This window comes from Phyllostomus hastatus, unplaced genomic scaffold (genome assembly GCF_019186645.2).
Source record: "Phyllostomus hastatus isolate PE091 unplaced genomic scaffold, TTU_PhHast_1.1 phas_scaffold_114, whole genome shotgun sequence".
Taxonomy (NCBI): domain Eukaryota; kingdom Metazoa; phylum Chordata; class Mammalia; order Chiroptera; family Phyllostomidae; genus Phyllostomus; species Phyllostomus hastatus.
Window position 1 is genome coordinate 8392352 of NW_025334006.1, and position 25583 is coordinate 8417934.

At 40.6% G+C, this 25583-nt stretch overlaps 1 protein-coding gene across 2 annotated transcripts in view; it reads right to left on the reverse strand.

The window, feature by feature from the left end:
* MKLN1 (muskelin 1) overlaps positions 1 to 25583 on the reverse strand; it is a 335011-nt gene that overhangs the window by 308661 nt on the left and 767 nt on the right. Inside the window, exon 1 of one of the 2 annotated variants that reach the window (XM_045855612.1) lies at positions 2948 to 2979. The exons of the other annotated variant lie outside the window; for it this stretch is intronic. Coding sequence (XP_045711568.1) covers positions 2948 to 2964 — 17 coding nt within the window. The 5' untranslated portion in view covers positions 2965 to 2979. Of the gene's footprint in view, positions 1 to 2947; positions 2980 to 25583 lie in introns of those variants that run through there. 2 annotated transcript variants of the gene reach the window in all.

Genomic DNA, 25583 nt, shown 5'->3' on the forward strand with positions numbered 1-25583 from the left:
TGACTTGAACAGCTGTGTGGACAATGCTATTGCCTACTGACAGCAAAAATACAAATATAAAACTGAGGAGATTTGGAGGAGGAGAGGACAAGTTTGGCCTTGGTCATGTTTAGTTTGATTCCTGGGGGACATTCACAGGGTACCAGTAGGCAGTTTGATCTGGAAGTCTGAGGATACAGGTTGAGGAATCACCAGGATACAACAGACAACAAAAGAATCTCCAGGGGTGAAAGAGATACCCTGGGTGAATGTCGGGGAAGAAAAAGGGGACCAGGGGAGGAACACCAAAGCTTAAAGGATGGGCAGAAAAGAGATCCTTTTTCAACTCTTTCTTTTATTTTTTTAAAGCATATTGTATTGATTATGCTATCACAGTTGTCTCATGCCCCTCCCCCCTTATTCTCCTCTGCCCTGCACACCTTCCTCCACCCGCATTACCCATCCCTGCCTTAATCTATGTCCATGGGTCATACATGTAAGTTCTTTGGCTTTACATTTCCTATACTATTCTTAACCTCCCCCTGTCTGTTTTCCACCTACGATTTATGCTACTTATTCCCTGTAGCTTTTCCCCCATTTCCCCCCTCCCCTTCTCCACTGATAACCCTCCATGTGATCTCTATTTCTGTGATTCTGTTCCTGTTCTAGTTGTTTGCTTAGTTCATTTTTTATTTTTATTTTTTAGGTTTGGCTGTCAATAGCTCTGAGTTTGTTGTCATTTATTGTTCATAGGTTTGATCTTCTTCTTTTTCTTGGATAAGTCCCTTTAACATTTCATATAATAAGGGCTTGGTGATGATGAACTCCTTGAACTTGACCTTATCTGGGAAGCTCTTTATCTGCCCTTCCATTCTAAATGATAGCTTTGCTGGATAGAGCAATCTTGGATGTAGGCCCTTGCCTTTCATGACTCTGAATACTTCTTTCCAGACCCTTCTTGCCTTCAAGATTTCTTTTGAGAAATCAGCTGACAGTCTTATGGGAACTCCTTTGTAGGCAATGGTCTTCTTTTCTCTTGCTGCTTTTAAGATTCTCCCCTTATCTTTACTTGTGCGTAATGTAATTATGATGTGCCTTGGTGTGTTCCTCCCTGGGTCCAACTTCTTTGGGACTCTCTGAGCTTCCTGGACTTCCTGGAAGTCTATTTCCTTCACCAGATTGGGGAAGTTCTCCTTCATTATTTTTTCAAGTGAGTTTTCAATTTCTTGCTTTTCCTCTTCTCCTTCTGGCACCCCTCTGATTTGGATGCTGGAATGTTTAAAGTTATCCCAGAGATTCCTAAGCCTCTCCTCATTTTTTTGAATGGTTGTTTCTTCATTGTGTTCTGGTTGAATGTTTATTTCTTCCTTCTGCTCCAAACTGTTGATGTGAGTACCAGTTTCCTTACTGTCACTGTTGGTTCCCTGTACATTTTCCTTTACTTCACTTTGCATAGCCTTCACTTTTTCCTCTATTTTGTGACCATACTCAACCAATTCTGTGAGCATCCTGATTACCAGTGTTTTGAACTCTGCATCTAATAGGTTGGCTATCTCTTCGTTGCTTAGTTGTATTTTTTTCTGGAGCTTTGATCTGTTCTTTAATTTGGTCCATATTTTTTTGTCTTGTCTTGCCTGTTACACAGTAAGGGGTGGAGCCTTAGGTATTCACCAGAGTGGGGCAACCCATGTCATTGCATAGTGATGCTGTCTATGGGGGAGGGGTCCAAGAGGGAACAGGGCCAATTGCTCAGCTCTCTGCTGGCTTTCAGTCACTTCTTCCACTAACTACAAGCAAATCAGGTCCTTCTGGTGCTGATTCCTGGGTGGGTGTGCTTGTGTACATTCTAGGACCCTGTGTGTCTCTCCAATGAACTCTCCTGTGAGGCTAGGAGTTTCTTCTGCTGCTGCCTCAACCACCATAGATTTTTCAGTCAGAGGTTTTGAGGCTTTATTTACCCTCGCTGGGGGCCCTGGGTTGCCTGGTCTGTCTCACTCCCCAGTTGTTCCTCCTGGATTATCTGCACTTGAATGCTGCCTCACCTGGTCCTCTAGCCGCTGCCTGCCATCAGTCGTCTCTGCCCCAGCTGCCCATCTCCACCCCTCCGACTGGCCTGGGTGAATGTTTCTTCTTTAACTCCTTGGTTGTCGGACTTCCACACAGTTCAATTTTCTGACAGTTCTGGTTGTTTTTGTCTTTAAAGTTGCTGTTGTCCTTTTGGTTGTGCATGGAGGCACAGTGTATCTACCTATGCCTCCATCTTGGCTGGGAGACTGCCCTCATGAAAAAAGAGATCCTTAAAAGAGAGAGTGAGGAGGTACAGCCTGAGGGATAGAAGGGAAACAGGAAGTGTGAAGTATCACACAGGACAAGGGAAAAGCAGGTTTTAGGTAGATTTTGACCAACAAAGGCAAATGCTATCAAGAAATTAAGTAAGAATCAACCAGGAGTGCCCATGGGGTGAGCACCAAGAAGATATTTGGCCTGTTGGGCAGAAGGCAGGGTCAGTGGAGGTAGAAGCCAGGTCACAGTGAGTTGAACAAATGGAACCAATGAATGCAAACAACAGTTTTTAAAAATTTGCCTTAAAAGTGAAAGAAGGAATCCCTGGATTTCCTTCCCAATGATAGGAAAATGGGGCCACCATAAAGTCTCCCTCGCCACCTCTACACTGGCTTCACTGACTACGTGGCAATGCTCTTGGTGGGCGTGGCCTCTTTATCAGACAGGTGTCCCCAACCAGTGCTGGATGTGGCGCAAACTAGGGTAAACCAGGTCTGCCATTGCGCTTTCCTCCTAAGTCTTCTTCTGCACTTACCCCTCCACTGGGTCTATAAGGTCCACATAGACTTCCAGGACCGAAGGTCTACTGTATGTGTGAATGTGCACCTGAGCAGCCCACCAACAAAATGATCTTCACAGGTAAAAATCTGGTCAGAAACCCTGTCGCAATGTCATTGTCACTCACCTATTGCCATAGCTCATGTATCGGGACAGTCAGAGGGAGGCAAGAGGAGTTTGGTCACCTTGGAGTGTGGAGCAGGCAGCTGGCCCCACAACTGGCCGGGCAACTGTCCAGGCGGGGGTGCTCTCTGAGAGCAAAATCCAGAAGCCAAAATAAATGGCTCAGGAGGAAAACAGATGACCACAACTGCGAGCAATGCTGAAGGTTCGTCCTAAGGAGTGAAGGTGAGCCAAGACATAATGGATGAACACTGTAAGGGGTTTGGAGGAGGGGGAGGTACAGGGGGCAGTCCAAGTGCAGGGACCAAGAACCAGAAGTTGGCTGAATCTGTTATGCATACACAGAGGCCAGGTGCAATTATGCTGGACAGGTGTGTGAACCCCATCAGCTCTGTTACCCTGCATCCTTCCCCTGTGTTCTTTCAGTTCTCAGCCCTTCCTGATACAAAGTCAAGTTTCTGACATTCATCACAATCCCCCAAAGCATCCAATATGTGGGCCACCTGTGTCCCAGGATGGCTATAAATGCAGCCCAACACAAAATTGTAAATTTACTTAAAATATTATGAGATTTTTTTGTGATTACATGTCACAGTGTATTTACTGTGTGACCCAAGACAACTCTTCTTCTTCCAGTGTGGCCCAGAGATGCCAAAAGGTTGGACACCCCTGCAGCCAAAACCTTATTTTCACAACCATAACTCTGTCACCATGACCCTGTATTCCAAGAAGGTAGAAAAGCGCCGGCCTGGGTAGGACCAAGAAGGTGGAGCACAGAAGCTTGGCGGCCACTAACTTGAAAAGGTCTCAGTGAGAGCGATCCCAAGCCTGAGAACCAGGAGTTGAAGTGAAGGCCTGAGACAGTCCCTTTAGGCCCTGAATCAGTAAAAAAACCGGCTGCATGGCTTGATTAGTTGAAACACTATTTCTAAGTTGTAATCATTCCAGGATATTTACGTTCTCTGAAATGCACATTGTGACTGAACTGAAACCTGTCTTCAGTTTTGAATAGAACACAAAGACGGGATAAGGAATAGTGGTAAACATCACAGATGAATACAATATCTTTGGCTTGTGCATAGACTAGCTTAGCTGCATAAACTGAGTTTACAGCTCAATTTTTTTTCCATTTCATTCAAGTCAATAAGCATTTACCTGCTGGATAGTACTTAAAACGGAGTTTTCATCTAATTCTCATTTAACAAAATCGAAAAGGAAGAACTAAATAATAACACCTCATTTGTGTATAATTCTTGTATTTCAAAGAGGACATCATAACCCATTTTATACTATCTAATTTACAGTAACAACACTTTTATAAGGTAAATACTAGCAAGGGCTATTATCATTTTACAAATTATGCATGAAAGGAACCAAAGCATGTGAGAATAAAATAGCTGGTTTGATGTAACTTCCATTTTAGAGGTGTAATAACTGTTTTCTTTTCTTTTTTTTACAATAAAGCCAAGCTTTAGATAAACCTGTCTATTAAGGTGTATCTTACCCTTAAATTTTAAAATGAAAAAAAAACTTGCTTAAGAGAAATAACTAAGACCAAAATGTTCCTGTGATCAACAGACCAAATCTCTCTCCCAAGTCTAGATCAAAAGCAATCCATCCCTACCACCCAGCTCTGAGTTTATCAATACCATTCTCACCATCGAGTGTCACACATATTAACAGTCACCTGAGTATAACACTTCATGTGTCTTGGGCTGCTATGAACCTGTCATCTCAAATTGGATTTGGAAAGTAACATTACACGCATACACTCTGCATGTATATAAAGTCATTGACACTTTATGCTCAGATTGGCTTCCACTTGGGGGTTAACATGTTTCTGATCTTTTCGTGTATTCAGCCACTCGTTCATTCATTCATTCATTTGTGCATCCATTCAACAAACATTGCATGTATGTCCAAAATGCACAAACACTACTCTAGATGTAAAAGATAAAAATAGGAAGAAAAAAATCACTGACTTCAGGAAACTCACAGCTCAGGGAGGGACCCAGGTAGAGCGAACAATTGCATCTCAGTGCAGGAGGTGTAGAGATGGAGCCACACATGAAAATGGTTTGCGGAGCCCAAAGAGGCAATCGGTCTCTGTCTGAGAGGGTGAGGAAGACCTAGAGAAGGCGCTCCTAGATCTGAGCACACCAGGAAGAAGGGAAGTTGTGTATTCCACATGCCTTCTGAAACTCTATTTGAGGAATGTCACAGGGAAAGCAACACAAAATCAAAGCTTGGGTCTGGTCTACCCAGGGTCTGTATTCTTCACATTTTATTACTGTTATACTCCAGGGAGTGAGGGTAAGAACAGACTAACTAGTTATCAAATATGTGTGATCTCTTAGCCCATCTGTTTTTATTTCAGTCTAAAAATTTTGTATGGAAATATTACAAATACAGCATTTTCAAATGCATTGTGTTGGATGGGTCAGATTTTTTCTCTTCCCCTCTTTCTAACCATTCACAGTTGGTGCTGCCCAGACTCAAAATAATGAGAGCCAGCCTTATAGGCTTCTTAGCACCACCCCCACCCTACACCCTAGCAACAGGTGTTTGGAAATAGAGTCTGAAAATCCTCCAACTAAGTCCCTGAAGGGACAGCTCTTCCCTGAAACCTCTGAAAAGTCCCGCATGAAGACGTTTATGAAATGGGCCACAGGATAAAATGCAACCATTAGAAAACTCATCCAGAACCTCCCCCCAGACTAACTCTACTGCCTTGGGAATCCTACTCTGAATTCCATCATCTCTTAAGAAAAGCTTTGCATTCCTAAATCACATCCTGGTTTCTAACTGGAAAATTTTCAGAGTTCAAAATAACTCATCTATTTTGGTTCCTGACCAATTACAGAATCCCTCTCAGACATCATTTTTTCAATTACCCCAATACTTTACTCATTCAACAAACATCAACTTTGTCACTTCTGACTCTCTTGAAGCCAACCCTTCAGTTCTGTGTCTCCCATTACTTCACTGAAAACACATGTGAAGCTTGCAGTGACCTCTAGGTTGTCCTGTGCAATGGTCAATTGTCCAGCCTCATCTTACTGCCCTCTCAGCAGCTCCTTTGCCCCAACACTCACTCTCTTCTTGTCGAGACATTTTCCTCATTTGGCTTCTTCATACCACACTGGCTTTTCTCTGACCTCTTTGATTGTTCCTTTTAAACCTTTTTTTGCTTTGTCCTTCTTGATTTCAGAATATTGCTCTCCTTCCCTTGTTTATCTTAGTGTCATTACACTTCATCCTGACCTCTCTACCTTACTCCCAAACCTGTATCTGATCAATAACTATGTATCCATGCTACTTCCAAGCACGCCTGTGGATTTGTCACTACTTGTCTTCCACTGCTACTGTGGTGATTCACACCTTAATCCCTTCCTTAGACTATTATGAGTACAGTGGCCTTCTAATTGGTTTTCTGGGCATGGGGATCTACAATTGTCCATCTAGTCCATCGCTTTAAATACCAAGCCTCTTTCCCTAAGTCTGACTTGGAAGCTGAAAAGCATTCTTCACCTAGAGTGCTGCAGTTTTGATTGGGCACTGAAGATGAGTTGGCCAAGGGGAGAAGATCCCTGGGGGAATACGATGAGAAGAGATGTGAAAAGGCCAATGGTGTTCAAAGAGGAAAATATGTTGTGGACTAAAAATGACTGACAAGGTAAGTTGTAAACATATTGAAAAGAACCTTGATTTACAGCTAAGGAGTTTGGGCTTTATATACTAAAGACAATAAGTATTATAAGAGATTCTTAAATAGGAGACAGATGTGATCATTCATATTTAAAAAATAGTAGAACTTCTGCAGCAAGATGGAAGCTAAAATAGAGTGAGGGGAGACTGGAGCCAAGAAAGCCTGTTAGAAGCCACTGTCCTTGTAAAATAGTCTTTTTAAAAAATTTATTTATTTTTTAGGTATGAATCACCACAGCAGGGGTGGATGAAAAGTAGTGACAAATCCCAGGGAGATTTGGAAGTAGCATGGATACATAGTTATTAATTAGATATGAGTTTGGGAGTAGGGGAGAGAGGTCAGGATGAAGTGTAATGACATTAAGGTAAACAGGGGAAGGAGAGCCAGTGTGGAGGGGATGGTGAGCAGCCAGTGGTAGCTGAGTCCTCAGAATGGATGGGACATCCTGAGGAGGGCAAACGTGACAAGAATGCCATGAAGAGTTCCCTGGGGGCAAAAAAAAAAAAAGCATGCAGGCAGCTGTCCCAGGAGGAGGAGTCAGGGGAGAAGACTGGGCAGGAGCCTTTGGAGAGGCAGCAAGAGAAAGGGGCAGGGTGAGGTATGCAGGGAAAAGGGACTTCAAAGAAGGAATGATGACCAACACTTCTGCCTGGGGTAGGATGAGTGATAAGATTAGATGTGGTAATTAAAACCGAGGAGTACAGTTTCTAGAGTTAGAAACCAGGCTGTAGCCCTGGACAGGCAATTCAGTCGGTTGCTCTGTTGTTCTCTTACACCACGGTTATGGGTTTGATCTCCGGTCAAGGCAAATGCAAGAAGCAACCAATGAATACACAAAGAAGGGGAACAACAAATCGATGTTTTTCTCCCTCTCTCTCTCTCAAATGAATTTTTTAAGTCAGGCTGGTATGGATTGAGTGAAGATTCCTCTTTGAACTTTGTGAGGAACACAAGTAATGGCTTGGAAAAAGGTGGAGTTGGGCAAAATGTTGGATTTTTTTAATGGGATGGGAGTCTTTAGTACAACATACGGCTTCTGCTCCAATATCTCTCGGGAACTTACTACTCCACAGGACAACCATGTTGCACTTTTGAATGACAATTGAACATCTAAATCAGTTCAACATTGGACTTGGCATTTCAGTGCCTAGAAAATTTGCAAGACAGTTATATTTTGGTCTTTCATTTATTGGCCAAAATCTGCCCCCCTCTAACCACAGTCCCCTGTCTCCTGGAGCCACAAACAACATAAGAAGAACTTCTTCCATGTAGGGAGCACTTCAGCAATCTGAAAATGGTTTTCAGCTACCTCTTGGGTTTTCTCACTTGTTTAACTTTTGTGAAACAATCCAGTCTTTATGTATTTATACCTGCATGTATGTATGTATATTTTTTGTTATCAACTGGCTGCTCTCCTCTAGAGATCCATAGCCTAGTCTCTTCCTTTTAAAATGTGACACTCAGGCCTACCTGTGAACCAAAGGGTTGCGGGTTTGATTAGTCAGGGCACATGCCTGGGTTGCGAGCCAGGTCTCCAGTTGGGGGCACGTGGGAGACAACCACACACTGATGTTTTCTCTCCCTTTTTTCCCCTCCCTTCCCTTCTCTCTAAAAATAAATAAATAAAATTTTAAAAATGTGGCACTCATTTGTGGCAATTCTCCTCATTTGGTATAAGCAGTGCACAAATCAGTAGGGGCATTCTCCCCCTTTTCTGGGACATGGGTCTTCCACTAATGCCATCTGAGGCAGTAATACTACTGACTCATAGTACTTCACAATCAACCCAAACCCTGAGACCTCTTGCCCTTGAAATGTTGACTAGGTCTCCCAATTCTTATATTCATACCATTGACTTTTTAAGCCAATTGAAGGATTTTGCACTTTTTCCCACTAAGTACTGTATGTTTGTATTTGATTTTTATTACCCAATAGTAAAAAAGAGTAAAGTCTTAGGAGTCAGACATAAACTCAAATTCAAATTCTGATTTTATTGTGTAGTCCAGTGACCCTGGGTGTGTTGATTACTCGCCCATTCAACGTATTTATTGGTGAAAATAAGGATAATCATATTTACATTATGAAGTGTCTCTGAGGCTTAAACAAGGGCAGTCCAGTGCCTAATTATTAGAAGAGTTCAAATTTTGGCTTTCTTGCCTTCCTTTTCTTCTGTTTCCTCGGATTTGTATTCTTAGCAGAAATATGCCTTTTAAGTCATAACTTAGGATTAATAAACCTCCCTTTAAATAAAAAAGAAAAAACAAGTTAAGCAAAACAGGAGCCAAGGGTCAAAAATACACACTTTAGTATAATAGTTAAGCATATAGGCTCTTAGGCAGACTTTCTGTGACAAATCTCAGCTTTTCTACTTACTAGCTGTCTAATCAGAAGCTAGTTCATTAACCGTCCTGAGCCTTGGTTTCCTCATCTATAAAATGGGAATGATAACAGTGCCTGTTTCTGTTGGGGAAGAGTAACTGGAGTGATGGAAAGTACTTTTTACACAGAACTTTGCATTTAATGAGTACTCAAAAAGTGGTTAGATAGTACTATTACCACTAGAAACCTCCAGGTAAACATAATGCTCTTTTAATCTACATGTTTGGGTATAATCATTTCATCTACTAAAAGTACTGTACAATATCCCATTCCATGTTTTATTACATATTACATGAGAGGCTCCCATGAAAACCTCTGCCCAATGTCAGGAATGACCAATATGTCTGTAATCTTTTAGACTAGCTATGGGATCTTGGGCAAGTCACTTGACATCTCTGGGCTGAACTTCCGTGCAGTGGAAATGATAATAATACTCAGATATCTTGGATGAGGATTACATGATGAAAGCACATGGGGGGACAAGAAAAATGAGCGTAATTTGGAAGGACTTAAGTGAATCCATGCTACCTCCTCTTAACATCAACTTTCTTTTCCCAAGTAAATACAACTTACCAGTTTAGGTTCTGGAACCCACCTTTTTCTTTTCTAAAAACTGGTATATTTGTCTAGTTCCAGCCATATGGTACTTCTGTCCTCAATGGTTCCTCATAGCATGTCTATGACAATATCTGGAAGTTCTTTTTGGATCCTGGAATGTTGTTTATATGCATCAGAAGGTTTGAATCTCATTTAAAAATGTGAAGTTCTTCCTTACTCTCTCATCATTCACCTTGGGCTCCATTTTCACCTTATATTTCTTTTTTATCCTGACTAAAAGAGCAATACATGTTTATTGAGGTAAATATAAAATATTCAAAACTCACTAAGAAGAAAATGAATTGTAATTCCACTACTAGGATATCACCATTATTAATATTTTTCTATGTAACTGTTCAGTCTTTCTGAGGACATATATATTTTTATATTTATATATATTTTAATCCTTACATGAAGATATGTTTATTGATTTTAGAGAGTGAGGAAGGAGGGGGAGGGGAGAGGAAGAGAGAGAGATGCATCGGCTGCCTGTCACATGTGCCCTGACTGGGGATCAATCTGCAGTGCAAGTATGTTCCCTGACTGGGGATTGAACCCACGACATTTTGGCGTAGGGGACAACACTCCAACCAACTTAGCCACCCTGCCAGCGCTGAGCAAATATATTTAATAATAAATGACCAACATTTTCTGATGTCAAGACATTTTCCATAATTTGCTTTTTATGGATACATAAATTTTATCATAGGTGTACATTACAATTTATGCAATATTTCACTTTGGACACTTAGGTGTTCAATAGTATAAAGAATGCTATACTAAATGTTCTTCTACATTAAATTTTGTGAGTGATTCTGATTTGTTTTCTTAAGATAAAGCCTTCAGTATGAAATTACTGTGTTAAATGGTTTGCATATGCTAAGGTTTTTTTTTTTTTATACACGATGCCAAATTGCTCTCCAGAATGCTTGAACCAATTTAAATGCCAATATTGTAGGAGGGTGCTTATTCCCTGCATCTTTATCCATGCAAGAAATCGGCTTAAATTTCTTGATAATTGCTAGGCACAAAGACATCCAGTTTTATTTTAATATTCATTTGTTTAGTTGCTAATAAGGCTGAAACTTTTTCATTTTAATTAACCAATTGAATCCCTTTTTCTTTTTGCCTTTTCATGTTCTTTACCCATTCTTCTTTTGAGATGTTGTCTTTGTCTTATAAGTTTGTAAGAACTCTTTATATATTAAGGATACTATCATATACATGTTTATGGTCTAAAATCTCTCATTTATCTTTTAATTTTGTTTGTGGTACCAATTCACTGGTTGACTTAGCCTGGACCACATGCCCTATCTCCTGAGATAAAGGAGGAGTCTACTTCCCCAGAGCTAAATGCATATCCCAAAAGAAGGAGCGGCTGGGAAATGGGACATATATATATATATATATATATATATATATATATATATGAAGATAACTAAGGTAAGGAGTATATCTTTAGGTATCAAGATAATTGCTTTTAATAGAAAATGACAAATACTCTGGCATTTGAAAACTCATTCGTTTTACCACTGTCAATGTGGTAGAAACTACAGTTAAAATCATGAAAAGACATGGTCCCTCTCTAGGTACTAACTTCTTTACATTCAAGCTACATAGGGGTCACCTGGGTGCATCATAGTTTCCACGGTCTAATCAAACATTGCTGCAACCTTTTTCTCCATAACCAAATGATGTTTAGGTTCTCTGAATTCCTTCTGTAATACCGGTTCCATAGACCCTGGAGGCTTAGGCCACAGCTCCTCCTCTCTGCTGAATTTATTCTGGTAAAGTCTCTGTCTCTTGGCTACTTTGTTCTCTGGTTACTTATTTGGACCATTCCTTGTCTTTTTTTTCTTTCTTAAACTCAGGGTCTTACTTATACCACTTGGCAATGTCTTTGTCTGGTTTGTGACCCCAGACCTATATCCTGATTTAAACATGTTCTCAGAGGAGCCCTCTGTGGGTCAACTGGAGCTAACCAAGTTGGGCCCCGGAGCGCTGGGGCTTTAAGTCAATCACAGCGGTGATTCAGAAGAGGCAGGACACAGTAGCACCCACATACTACACACCAGTCATAGTTCACAATGTTCTGCCCAGCACAAGCCATTATCCCCCTGACCCCATCTTAGACATTGTTACTGATTATCTTTGTACCAGTTCTGTTATCCCTTCCTGCATCTTAGCCATGCCTGGTCTTTTTAACACACATCCACTCCCCTCCCCAGATTCATATGTTGAAGCCTTAATCCCAGTATGATGGTATTAGGGTGGGGCTTTTGGGAGTTAATTAGGTCATGAAGGTGGAGCCCCCATGATGGGATTATTGCCCTTATAAGAAGAGATACCAGACAGATGATATCTGTCTTCATGTACGGATACAGCAAGAAGGTGGTTGTCTGCAAACCAGACACCAAATCTGCTGGCGCCTTGGTGGTGAACTTCCTAGCCTCCAGGATGATGGGAAATAAATGTTTTTGATTAATTCACCCAGTCTATGGTATTTGTTGTGGCAGCGCAAAGACTAAGACACATTCCTTCTGCCTTCTATGACAGTGATTTGGCTTCTGTGGGGCAGCCATGGCCTCCTTTTACCCCTTCTTAGAGGTTTTGACCACAGCATTCCTGTTTCAGTCCAATCTCTAGTATTTGCCACTCTTCCATTCCTCAGTATGATCACCCGCCCTTCTCAGCTCTTTCCATGGGCATCACACTTCTTTTTTTTTTTTTTTAGATTTTATTTATTTATTTTTAGAGAGGGAAGGGAGGGAGATAGAGAGAGAGAGAGAAACATCAATGTGCGGTTGCTGGGGGTCATGGCCTGCAACCCAGGCATGTACCCTGACTGGGAATCGAACCTGCAAACACTTTGGTTCGCAGCCCGCACTCAATCCACTGAGCTACGCCAGCCAGGGCGGCATCACACTTCTGACGGTGGCCTCCAAATTACTTTATGACTCTCTCCTATCTTTGTTGGCCACTGGCAGCACTGCCACTTTGAGGACACCAAGGGACCCCTCATCTGCCAAAATAGAGTAATAGTAGAAGAGCCAAGTAAAAAATAATTCCATTATTTCCTCTATTCTAAGACCAATTTATTGTATGATATACCACCATTTAATTGCTGTTTTTAGAGCCCTCCTCCCTACAAATACTACCACATATCTATTAAAAATATCTATTGAAGATAACGATTTTAAAGCTACAAAAATGTGAGGGAAATGCTACAGCTGAATGGTTCTGTTTTTCAGTTAACTATTAACATTAAGTATGCCTCATTCAGTAGCACTACCCCTTCTTCATAATATTCTTACTATATACATAAGCAAAAAACAAACAAAAACTCATTGTCTTCACTAATTTCCACAGACCCTACTTGTCTCCACATGTTACCCCCGTCATTATTTTCACAGGTTTGAGCACTTCTTTTGAGTGAGCTCTTGTTATATACTCTAACTCCTACCTTTCCTGTGTGTCCTCTAAAAATACATACTTATCTGGAACTTCTGACCAAGATAGAGGCATACATAGATACACTTTGCATCCTCACACAACCAAATGAAGAACAGCAAACTTAAAAACAAAACACAGCCCTGGCTGGTATGGCTCAGCGGTTGAGTGCCAACCTGCAAATCAAAGGGTTGCTGGTTTGAATACTGGTCTGGGGACATGCTTGGGTTGTGGACCAGATCCCCAGTGGGGGGTGCTCAAGAGGCAACCACACATTGATGTTTCTCTCCCTCTCTGTCTCCCTCCCTTCCCCTTTCTAAAAAATAAATAAATAAAATATCTAAAATAATTTTAAAAAATATTTAAAAACAAAACAAAAACCAGAAAAAATATTTTAAAACAAAAGAAAAACCAACTAGAGCTGCTAGAAAAATCAAACTGTATAGAAGTCTGACAACCAAGAAGTTAAAAGAAGAGACACTCATCCAGCCTGGTAGGAGGTATGGAGGCTGGTGGACAGGGCAGGGAGGGCATGCAGCAAGGCAGCAGATCAGGCCAGATGAGGCAGTGGCCTGGTGGACCAGGCAGACCAGGTAGTCCCACATATGCTTGATAAGCTAGGAGGAACAACTAGGAAATGGGACAGACAACACAACTCAGGGTTCTAGCACAAGAAAGTAAAGCTTCAAAACCTTTGGCTGTAAAAACCTGTGGGGATTATGGCAGTGAGAGAAACTCCCAGCTTCACAGGAGAGTTTTCTGGAGAGACCCACAGGGTCCTAGAACATACAGAAGCCCACCCACCAGGAATCAGCACCAGAGGGGCCCAATTTGCTTGTCAGAAGTGGGGGAAGTGACTGAAAGCCAGCAGAGAGCTGAGCAAGTGGCACCGTTTCTTCTTGGACCCCTCCCCACAGACAGTTCCACAATGCAGCTACATGGGTTGCTCCACCCTGGAGAATACCTAAGGCTTCACCCCTTACTGTGTAACAGGCGAGACAAGACAAAAAAAAATATGGCCCAAATTAAAGAACAGATCAAAGCTCAAAAAATACAACTAAGCAACAAAGAGATAACCAACCTATCAGATGCAAAGTTCAAAACACTGGTAATCAGGATGCTCACAGAATTGGTTGAGTATGGTCACAAAATGGAAGAAAAAGTGAAGGCTATGCAAAGTGAAATAAAGGAAAGTGTAAGGGAACCAACAGTGACAGTAAGGAAACTGGTACTCACATCAATGGTTTGGAGCAGAAGGAAGAAATAAACATTCAACCAGAGCACAATGAAGAAACAAGCATTCAAAAAAATGAGGAGAGGCTTAGGAACCTCAGGGACAACTTTAAACATTCCAGCATCTGAATCATAGGGGTGCCAGAAGGAGAAGAGGAAGAACAAGAAATTGAAAACTCACTTGAAAAAATAATGAAGGAGAACTTCCCCAATCTGGTGAAGGAAATAGACTTCCAGGGAGTCCAGGAAGCTCAGAGAATCCCAAAGAAGTTGGACCCAGGGAGGAACACACCAAGGCACATCATAATTACATTACGCACAAGTAAAGATAAGGGGAGAATCTTAAAAGCAGCAAGAGAAAAGAAGACCATTGCCTACAAAGGAGTTCCCATAAGACTGTCATCTGATTTCTCAAAAGAAATCTTGAAGGCAAGAAGGGTCTGGAAAGAAGTATTCAGAGTCATGAAAGGCAGGGACCTACATTCAAGATTACTTTATTCAGCAAAGCTATCATTTAGCATGGAAGGGTAGATAAAGAGCTTCCCAGATAAGGTCAAGTTCAAGGAGTTCATCATCACCAAGCCCTTAGTATATGAAATGTTAAAGGGACTTATCTAAGAAAAAGATGACAAAAATGTGAACAGTAAAATACAACAAACTCAGAGCTATTGACAGCCAAACCTAAAACAAAAACAAAACAAAAACAAACTAAGCAAACAACTAGAACAGGAACAGAATCACAGAAATGGAGTTCACATGGAGAATTATCAGTGGGGAAGGGGATGGGGGAAAAGGCACAGGGAATAAGAAGCACAAAACAAACATGGGGAGGTTAAGAACAGTATAGGAAATGGAGAAGCTAAAGAACTTACATGTATGACCCATGGACATGAACTAAGGTGGGGGATTGATGGAGGGAAGGGGTGCAGGGCAGAGGGGGATGAAGGGGAGAAAAAATGGGACCACTGTAATAGTGTAATCAATAAAAGATACTTTAAAAAAAGAAGTAATTGCCAGTTACAAAAAGAGTCATGGGGATGTGAAGTATAGCATAGGAAATGTAATCAATAATATTAAATAACTATGAGTGGTGTCAAATGAGACTTATTGGGAGGATCACTTTGTAAGTTATAGAAATGTCTAATCACTATGTTGTACAGCTAAAACTGATATAATATTGTATGTCAACTGTAATTGAAAAATTTTAAAACAATTTTAGAAAAAAGGGAACATTAGGTCAAAAAGAGAAAAATCTGAATAAACTATGAACTATACTTAATTTTAAAAAATTAAATAAAAATATGAGCTTATCAGGACACTTCTTGAGCAGCCACATTGACCTTTACCAGATGCTCCCTTTTCTTCATGGAAGTCATGGGCTTTATAAAAATTTAAGTTTCAAGTCATTTTGCTCCTTTTGAGCTTTCTTTTTTAGTTCCTAGCCAGACAGACCCTCATGTCCATATCTTGTCTTAACTTACTCAAGTCTTCCTTTCGTCAGATTAGAAAGTACAGAATCACCTTCTCTGGCTACTACAAATTCAAGGATGCTGTGGTCACTTAAGTTGTTTGTCACTTCCACTTCACCAACACATTCTTCTTAGCTGGTTAGAATTGAGTACAGAATAGTACCTCTTCAATAAGCAATTAGTTTAAATTGAAGTCATGCCAACTTTATTTGATGCTCACTTTCCTGCAGAATGAGTTTGTCAGTAGATGTTAGAGTTCTCCATTAACTCTAAATTATGCCCCTGCACCAATAGTTTTGTCATTTGCATTGGAAAAGCATTATTGATGTTGCCATAACATCACCAGGCTTGCTAGAACTAGTTGACAATGCATAGCCAGTGCGTTGAGAGTGTGAACCAGGAGTAGGGTGCGGAGTGCTCTCAGGGCATGGGCTGTGAATACAGAAGCTGGCTTGGATTAGGGCTGCTGAGCTGTGTAAGACTTGATGTCTCACACCATGTAAAGTTCGGGAAGACTTTAATGCTAAACAGTTGAGTGTGAAGGCCAAGTCACATGTGTAGCATAGTTTAAGCAGCAGAATACAGCCCTCTGGGGAAGAGGAAATGGTTAGAGATAAGCTAAAGATGTCAGAGTCATGGTGAAGTAGGGCAGGGTTCAGGACAGGGTCCCAGGTCTACAGGGAGACTGGTATTCATGGCAGAATGACCGGAGACTGAAGCGTGGAGGTCAAGGTGGAAGTCCAGAATTGGACAAACACAGGAGTGAGAGGCATAACAGGAGGGAGCTTCAGGTGTGCCTAAGGCTCACAGCTAACCTCACAGGAAGGAAGCAAGATGCTGGGGTTTGCACTGATGATCCACTTTCTCCCCAGTCAGAATTGCAGCTAAGTGCTGGGGAGGCTGGAGAGCTAGACCTATAGGTGGAGCTCCTAAGACAACCCAGCAGCTGGTTACTAGGGAAGCAAAGGCAAGACAACTATCCAGCTGCCTTATGTAAGCTTCTGTGACAATGTCACTTCTGCTTTTACTTTCACCCAAACCTTTTCTACCAGTCATCAGTCCTCAGGTTTGTGACTTTCCATTTGTGTTCATAAGTTCTTCACTCACTCTGCTTTGCCTTTCGATCCTGTGCTTCTTTTGAACAAATGATATACCTTCATGTTGGTGAAATACAGCAACAGCTCCTGTTAACTGATTATTTACCATGTACCGGGCACTGTGCTAGCTGGCTTACAACCACTGTCTTATTTAATTCCCACAACTTCCTTAAGAGGTGGGTATTTTTATTCCTGTTCTAAAAAGAGGAAACTGAAGCTTATATGGCCACACATCTGGGACACACAAAAGTTCAGATTTAAACTTAGTTTTGTCTACCTCCCTATCTGTTGCTTAAGTGACTATATTTATACTGTTTATACTGTGATATATCCAAACAATTCTCACTGGTGCCTATCAGCCACTAGATTTTTTTTTATCTGTCTATCTACCTATCATCTCTCCTCTTTTATCACTAACTGCATAACAGTATGCACTGTGAAAAAAGTAGATCACTATTAATAGTACTTACTGAATGAATTTAATGTAGTTTAAAAATGTGATTAGAACTCCTATGTCCTCTCTTGGTTTGGGTATTTATAAAGTCAATTAGTAAGAATTTTTCAGTTTCTTCTATAAAAATACTACATTCATGCACATTCATTCATTTCAAGGAAGAGAAGGGGCAAAGTGTTAAATGAGTACTAAACTGAGGAGACAAAGTTTATTTCCAAAAAAGTCAGATGTAGGCACATGTGTTGATATGTTCCAATACACTTGAGAAGTTAAAATAAATGGGGCATAGCTGTATATGAACGGATTACTTTCTTCACAAGTGTGAATCTGAACATCTTTTTTAAGACATGATTTCCCTGTTGTCTAAACCAGAAGGTGTCAAACTACTGTCCACTGGCTAAAGCTACCCCACTCCATATCTTTGTATGGCCTACGAGCTAGGAATGATTTTCAGATTTTTAAGTAGCTGAAAAAGATCAAAAGAAGGATAATATTTGGCCCTGCCTGGTGTGGCTCAGTTGGTTGGAACTCTGTCCTGTAGACCGAAAGGTCATGGATTCGATTTTTCAGTCAGGGCACATACCCAGGTTGCAGGTTTGATCCCCGTTTGGGGAGCAAATGGAAGGTAAGAGATTGATGTGTCTCTCTCACATCAATTTCTCTTTTTTTCTCTCTTTCTTCCCCCTCCCTCCCTCTCTCTCTAAAAGCAATGAAAAAAATGTTCTTGAATCAGGATTAAAAAAAATACTATTTCATGGCATGTGAAAGTTTTATGACATGCAAATCTCAGTGTCCATAAATAAAGTTTAATTGGAACAAGAAACGTTCACTTATTTAGTCACTGTCCATGACTGCTTTCACTCAACTACAATGGCAGAGTTGAGTAGCTGGGACAGAGACTGTATGGCCCACAAAGCCTAAAATATTTCCCATGTGGCCCTTTCCAGAAACATTTTACTACCTCTGGTCTAATTAAATAATACAGAATGTCATAACATTTTAAATACTGTTTCAACTACATCTGCTAATTTTAGTTTCTAATTCAAGGACACTGTACCAAAAGGTCATGGCATCTCTTTTGTTATATGTTCCAGGACAAAGGTAGAACCTTTTCTCCTTTTGTATTCTCTACATTCTCTCCTAAAGCACCTTACTGTGGAAACAGTAACAGATTGAGAAGCTGGTGGTTTCTCTCGGAGGTAATACATCTCTTCCTGCCAAAAGTCATCATTTTCTCTGATGGGAAACTAGGGCTGGGCATCCTTATGAGTGGTTACTGCATGTTACAGAACTGTAGTGGTGCTGAGATGGATTCTCCAGACTCCATCAACTGATTTAAGGTGGTAGGACAGAGTCGGACAGACAAGGAAAAGCAAATTGCTCTTTTTGTCATCACCCAGGACCTAAATAAAGACAAAAATGACTCAGAGTTACCAGACACAGGTGAATATTACTTCCTAAAATGTTTTCAGGAGGCACTGAACATCACTACAACATGGCACTGTGAGGGCTCAATCAGTGTGTTAGTTCAAGAGCAAAATCAAGGGAGCAGACCTCCTTATTTTTCTAAGATCAGGTTTGGTTTGCAATAAAGTTCAAGGGCATCTGTCTTTTTATTTATCTATTTATTTACTTACTTACTCACTCACTCTTTGGGACCCAAAGACACTTCTATTATCTTTCTGTATCTCTGTCTGTCTCTGCACAGTATCTCTTTTTTCAATTTAACGAAATTTTGGTGATTATTTATTATGTGTGAGACACAGGACAAGCCCCGAGGATACAAAAATAAGTAAAATAATCCCAACTTTCAAGGAATTTAGGGTTGAGGAGAGAAACAAGTTGTAATGACCTTCTTGGACCTTTTGGCAACATTTAACTGTCCTTCTTTAACATATTCTTCTCTTGCTTTCTTTGGCCCCATAATCTTCTGGTTTAATTTTTCTGGTTTCTGATTCTCAGTCTCCATTGTTAGCTCTTTCTTTTCCCTCCAGTCTCTAAATGATAAGAGCTTAGTCCTGAGCCTGCTTTTCTTATGATTCCATCCACCCTCTTTAAACAATCTTCTTCCAAACTTATAAATCCAGTCCCAGCAGTTTTTCTGACTTAAGCCCTGTATTACAGGTCTGCAGAAGACATCACCGCTTTTTTCTCTCTTCCCCAGAACTGTGTTACTGTCCCAGGATTGTCCATCTTGGTGAATGACACCTGTACGCATGCATCTGACCTTGGACGAATTCTCAAGGCAACCATGACATTACTTCCCTCTGTAACTCACTGTTTCCATTGAATCATCAAGTTCTTTAAAATAACTCTTATGTTTTTTATTTTTCTAAAATATATCTTTGTTATATTTTCCCATTGCCATTTAGTCTCCTTATGACCCCCTCCTCCAGTCATCACCACCCTCTTGTCCACGTTCATGAGTCCTTTCTCTTTTTTGCTCAATCCTTCTACCCCCAAAACACCCTGTAGCCTCCTCCCAACTCCAATTCTGGGAATATGCCCAAAGGAACCCAAAACACTAATTTGAAAGAACATAAGCACCTCTATGTACATTGCAGCATTATTTACAATCACCAAGTTATGGCAGCAGCCCAAGTGTCCATCAATAGATAAGTGGATAAAATGACTATGAGACACTTACACAATGGTGTTCTACTGAGCTGTAAAAAAGAAGAAAATGGTACCTTTTGCAACAGTATGGATGGACCTGGAGAACATTATGCTAAGTGAAATAAGCCAGTCAGAGAAAGACAAATACCCATATGATTTCACTCATATGTTGAATTTAACAAACAAACTGAACTAACAAGCAAAACAGAGACAGATTCATAGATAAAATAACTCTTAACTCTGATCATTCTTCTTCCTGTACATGCTACCGCCCTAGACCAGGAAGACATCATCTCTGACCTGAATCACCAAAACACTGTTTCAACTGGTCTCTCCACACCTGCTCTCTCACTGCTCTATTTTCACTTCTCACAGACATTTTCAGATAAAAAAAAGTTAATAATCTTTAAAAAGAAACACAATGCTAGCAAAATACATGGTGTTCTTCATCCTCTTTTTTTTTAATGCAGCAATGTATCATGAAGATCTTTTCACATCGGTACATCTAAAACTGCCTCCAAAGTTTTTAACCACTGCCTACCTTTCACCTGTATAACTGTACCATAATTTATTTAATCACTTCTTTGTCAGTGGGCATGAAGGTTGTTTTGTCTTTAGCATAAAAGCTTCAGTGAAGATCCTAGATGAGTCATCCTTTGATATGTGTGTGAATGCATCTATTGGAAGAATACAGAAAGGTGGAATTACTAGGTCGAAGGTTTTGTACATTTAAAAATGTAATAAATACTGCCATGTTGCCCTCCATAGAAGTTGTATTGATTTTCACTCCTACTGACAACGTTTGCCCTCTTCCTAGCATGGCGAACAAAGTATGCTATTAAACGTTTTGATTTGTGCCAAAGTAATATGTAAAAACTACATCTCATTGCACTGTAATTTGTGTATCTCTTGTTATGAGAAAGTATGAGCATTTTTACATATTTTAAAGGTCCATTTGCATTTCCTGAACTGCAAACTATCAAACACTTTGCCCAGTCTCCTAGTGTTTTCAATTCTTTTCTTATTGATTTGTAGGAGTGCTCTGATTTCTTCTTAAATAATCTAATACCCAGGGTCTTTCAGGAACTCTAGTATTTTTTAAAAGTCACAGTTTGGCCATTTTCCCTAATAATAATCAAATGTTAACTCCATTACAGGAAAGCCTACATGAAGAGATCATCTGTAGAGGTTATAAATTGATTCACAGAAGTTCCTGACTTCCTGATAATAGCTTGGCAAGGCTGCCTTATACCTATAACTATACTATTTAATTTAATTTTACTGATAACACATATTCACAAAGTGAACCTCAGAAATATGAATGCCCAATGTCACACAGCTAGTAACTCCTCTACTTCTGGAATCTTAAAAGCCTAGTAATCCATCATCCCTGGCCATTCCTCACCACACCAGGCTTTGATCCTTGATGCCTGTAATTCTAATAATCTGTTTGTCCTCTCTTTTTCCTTCTATAAACACCCAGTGAACATTTTTAAGTGCCTACTATGTGCCAGGAATCCTCATAGGGTTTAAACTTTAGAGGGGTTCTCAACCATAAACAATAAAAACAAATAGTAATTAAGTTCTACATAGGATGGTTGGGAAGGTGGACAGAGAAGGATACTTTAGTAAGGGCGGTCAGCAAAGGCCTCTTTGAGGAGGTGACATTTAAACAGAGATTAGAATGAAGAAAAGAATATTCCAGGAAGAGGAAATATCTGGGATGAGCCCTTTGAAACAAGAGCAAATCCAATGTGTTTAAGGAGTAGAAAAAAGGCCAGAGTGATTAGACTCAAGGGAGAGAGGTGGGAGACGAGATTGAAAAGGTGGTCTGGGTTGCCACCCAGGGCTCTGTAGGCCAGCAAAGGAGTTATTCCAAGTGCAATCAGAAGACGTGGAAGGGTTGCAAGAAGAGAAGCAATAAGATCTGATTTATGTTTTATGCTTCCTGTCACTCTGGCTGTGCTGTGGAGAACAGGAGCAAGAGTGGAAGCAGGAAAACCAATTAGAAAGCTATTTACAGAAGCCCAGAAGATGGTGCTTATGTTAGGGCGGTAGCGGTACAGATAGAAAGAAACAGATTGTGAAAATGTTTTGGAGGTAGGGTTGACCTGAATTCCTGATAGACTGGATGTGAGGACTGAGGGAAGGAGACGCATCAGGAATGTCTGCATGTTCATTTGTTTTTGACCTGAGCATTGGATGAATGGTCACGCCATTTAATTTTAAAGAGAAGGCTTCAAAGAATAAAAAATTTTGTGTTACTGTATTGTTCCCTTCTTCCCCTACGCAGCCTTAACAGACCATGATTTTATTCTTTTCCCAATACCTTTATCCTCCCCGCCCAGTTGCCCTTTAGACCTTCTTATCCAAAAGAACTTCTTCTACCTCCTCTACTCCTCAATCCACTGCAGTGTGGTTACCACACCAAAAAACTACTTCTTGCCAAACACAACAATGCCCTCCTTGTTGCTAGGTCCGAGGACTTTCAGTCCTCATTTTTCTTGACCTTTCTCTAGCATTTAATACTGTTGACAATCCCTTCCTTGGCTTCTCTTGGCTTTACTTGTTCTGGTCCTGCTACCGCTCTGGATATTCTTCCTCTGTAGGTTTGTTTCCTTGCGTTTTGAGTGTGAGCATTTTCATAAGGTTCCAGAGTAGGTCCTCTGGTCTTCTTATGCCATACTTTTTCTGTTGCGGGTTTCATCTGCTTCCATAAACCATCACATTCTGATGGTTCTAGCACAGATCCCCCTTCTGAGTTCTAGACTACCCTGTTCAATTAGGTCACAGAAAGCTTCATTTTGATGTCCCGTGGACACTTCAAACTCAACATGTTTCAAATTAAACTAATCACCTTCCCTTCTCAACCTACACTTCCTCCTAAAGTCCCCATCTCGGCACACGGTACCACTATCCTCCCATTTACCTAGTCACAAATCTCCTTCTATTCCCAATCCTGCAGATATAATCAATAACAACATTCAGTTGGTTCTGTATCTTAAATACGTTTTCGAATCCTTCTTCTCTATTTACATTCTTGCTGCCTCAGTTTAGATGTCCATCATTTCTTTCCTACAGTGCTGATCTCCTAGCTAGTCTCCCCGCCTATAGTGTTACTCACACTAACAAATTCCCCAAACTGCAGTGATCTTTCTAAAATGGACAGACTTCTTAAAATTCACCAGTGGTCCTCCACTGGCCTTACAATAAATGGAAAATTCTTCCACATACAAGACCTTGCTGATATTTCTGGGTGGATCCTTCAGTACTTCTGGCATGCATTCATACAATGTATTTACTGAGAATCTACTACTTCACTGGGCATGGTTCTTCCCTCTCACCTCTGTGGGTATACATGTTTACCTCCAGGACTTTACACATAGTACTTTCTTTGCCTGGAATACATTTCTCTTTAACTTGCCCATTTGTCTGGATTACTTCTACTTATCTTTCAGAATGCCTTTCCAAATTCACCTTCTATGGTTTGGGACCCTTACATGGAAGTCATGATTTGGTACCCCTCCAGTGATCTCTCTTGTCGGCATCATCTGACTGTTGTGTGCCCAACTCCGCACTCATCTGTCTCGCCATTATACTGTCAGGGCCTTTGGAGCAGACTGTCTTGTTCATCTTGGTATTTCCAGTGCCTAGCACAGCACCTGACTCCGAGCAGGCACTCAATAATGAATAAATACGGTGGCAGAGTTGGGTTTCAAAGTCAGGTCTTTTCTCTCTGGCACAAATCGCACATTTGTTTATGCTACTTCTTAATATTGTGAATCTGAAAATTTCAAAAATCTGTGCTAGGTATATTTTTGCCTATCCCTAGTGAAAATACCGGTAAATAGATTATTAGCTCCAGGAGGATTCTATTGATTATTTCTTATGTAGCCCTTCTTCATCATCCCATTGTTTTGCTTGTAAAAGTATTTTGGGTTAACTAAATCTGAAATGACTGAAAGCTCTCTCTATACAATTTTATATCCTTTCTGTTGCTTCTACAACACCACCACATAAGCAGAGAGCAAGTACATTGAGAGTAAGTTCAATGTCATTGGATTGTCTGGCAATTGACACTAAAAAATGATGCATCAACAGCAAATCATTTCCCATTTCAATTTCCTCCAAGGTCTCTATGGGTAGATATTAAAGTTTCAGTGTCAAAATTTAACATCGCAAAATCCAACTAAAACTGAAATTTTTATGTAGTGAGTTCAATCTAATCACAGAGTCTGGTAAACGGAAGCGTGGACATCTTTTAGTCCGTCCAGCACTGTTGTTGAGCTTCTATGAGGAAACTGCCAGGAGAAGACCTGGACTGGCTTGTCCAAGGTCATAGGTCAGTAGAAGTGGGAGCAAATTTCCTAACTTTCAGTCAGCTGACTTTTCCTCAATGCCATATACACTCTATTTTTTTCACCTAAACAAATGATCTACATCAGAACCCACTGAACTGTTTACATAATGCTTATCTTTATGATATTGCCTTTGTGATATCCTTGTTATAAAGAGGAAGGAACTGAGAAAAAAAGAACAAGGGACATAGGGCATGGGTAAAAGAGACAATTAGTACTCAGAGTGATGGGCTCCTATCTGTAGTGCACCCTGTGATCACACTGTTCTCGAGCGCCCCGATGCTAGCTCAAGCTTATTTGTGCTCCTGGGGCCTGGATGCCATCCAATTCTGTGCCTTATTTGGTCTAAAAGATTTCCCCAGCTTCAATGTGTATTTTTTGAGCTTCATTTTAGAAATATCATCCTTAAATTTCTTTACTTCAGTTTGTTTAGTTTCCACTGCTGAAGAATGAAGATTTGGGGCAAAAGATAATAAAGATGCTGGGTTTTTCTAGGCTTTATATTTCAAGGACGATTTTTTTTCTCGAATGGCAACTGTCAGGCTACTTTATTCCTCAAATGATGCCGTTTTCCATGGGAATTAGTATTTAATTGGGCTAACATGTTTTCACTGAAAGCAGATTTCTTTCCAAGAGGATCAGTGTGATAATGTTTTACCAGCTAGTGCTACGAGACCAAATATAAACTAGTTCTGAGAAACAGGAAGTGAACCTGACTGGTCTGGTCTGCGTGTCCCTAGCAGTGACGCACATACAGAAATCGAATTAGGAAAACAAGATGTGTGGGTGTGAGGCAATCAATAATAATCCAGGAGGCTACAACACAAGCAAGAACACTTTTAACCAAATGCCATTCATTTTAATACACCCTGAGAAGTTTGACTTCCACGGAACATGCTAATGATTAGAAAGCAGATGAGCCTGAGTTCCCTAGCAACAGCATGTGCTTTTGAGACAGTCATTAGCCTTTCTGTTAATCCCACCAACCCTTTCCTTTTCCAAACATATGACTGACATTAAAAAAAAAAGATATACTTTAGAAAGTCCTTTGAAATTTCCAGGAGTGAAATGAAAAGGAATAATACAAGTAACAGAAAGGTTTCCCTGAGAATTGCACTCAGGCAAAGTAAGTAATGTTCGGATGTGCCCAGCCTGTCCCTGCGTTCACTGCTCTCAGTTCGCTCTGTGTTTCTGAGTCCCCCGTGGTAAAGGGCAGCGGAGGTGAAACTGCTCAGAGTCCGGAGCAGTCCCCTCATGCAACATGAATCACGGTCGGAC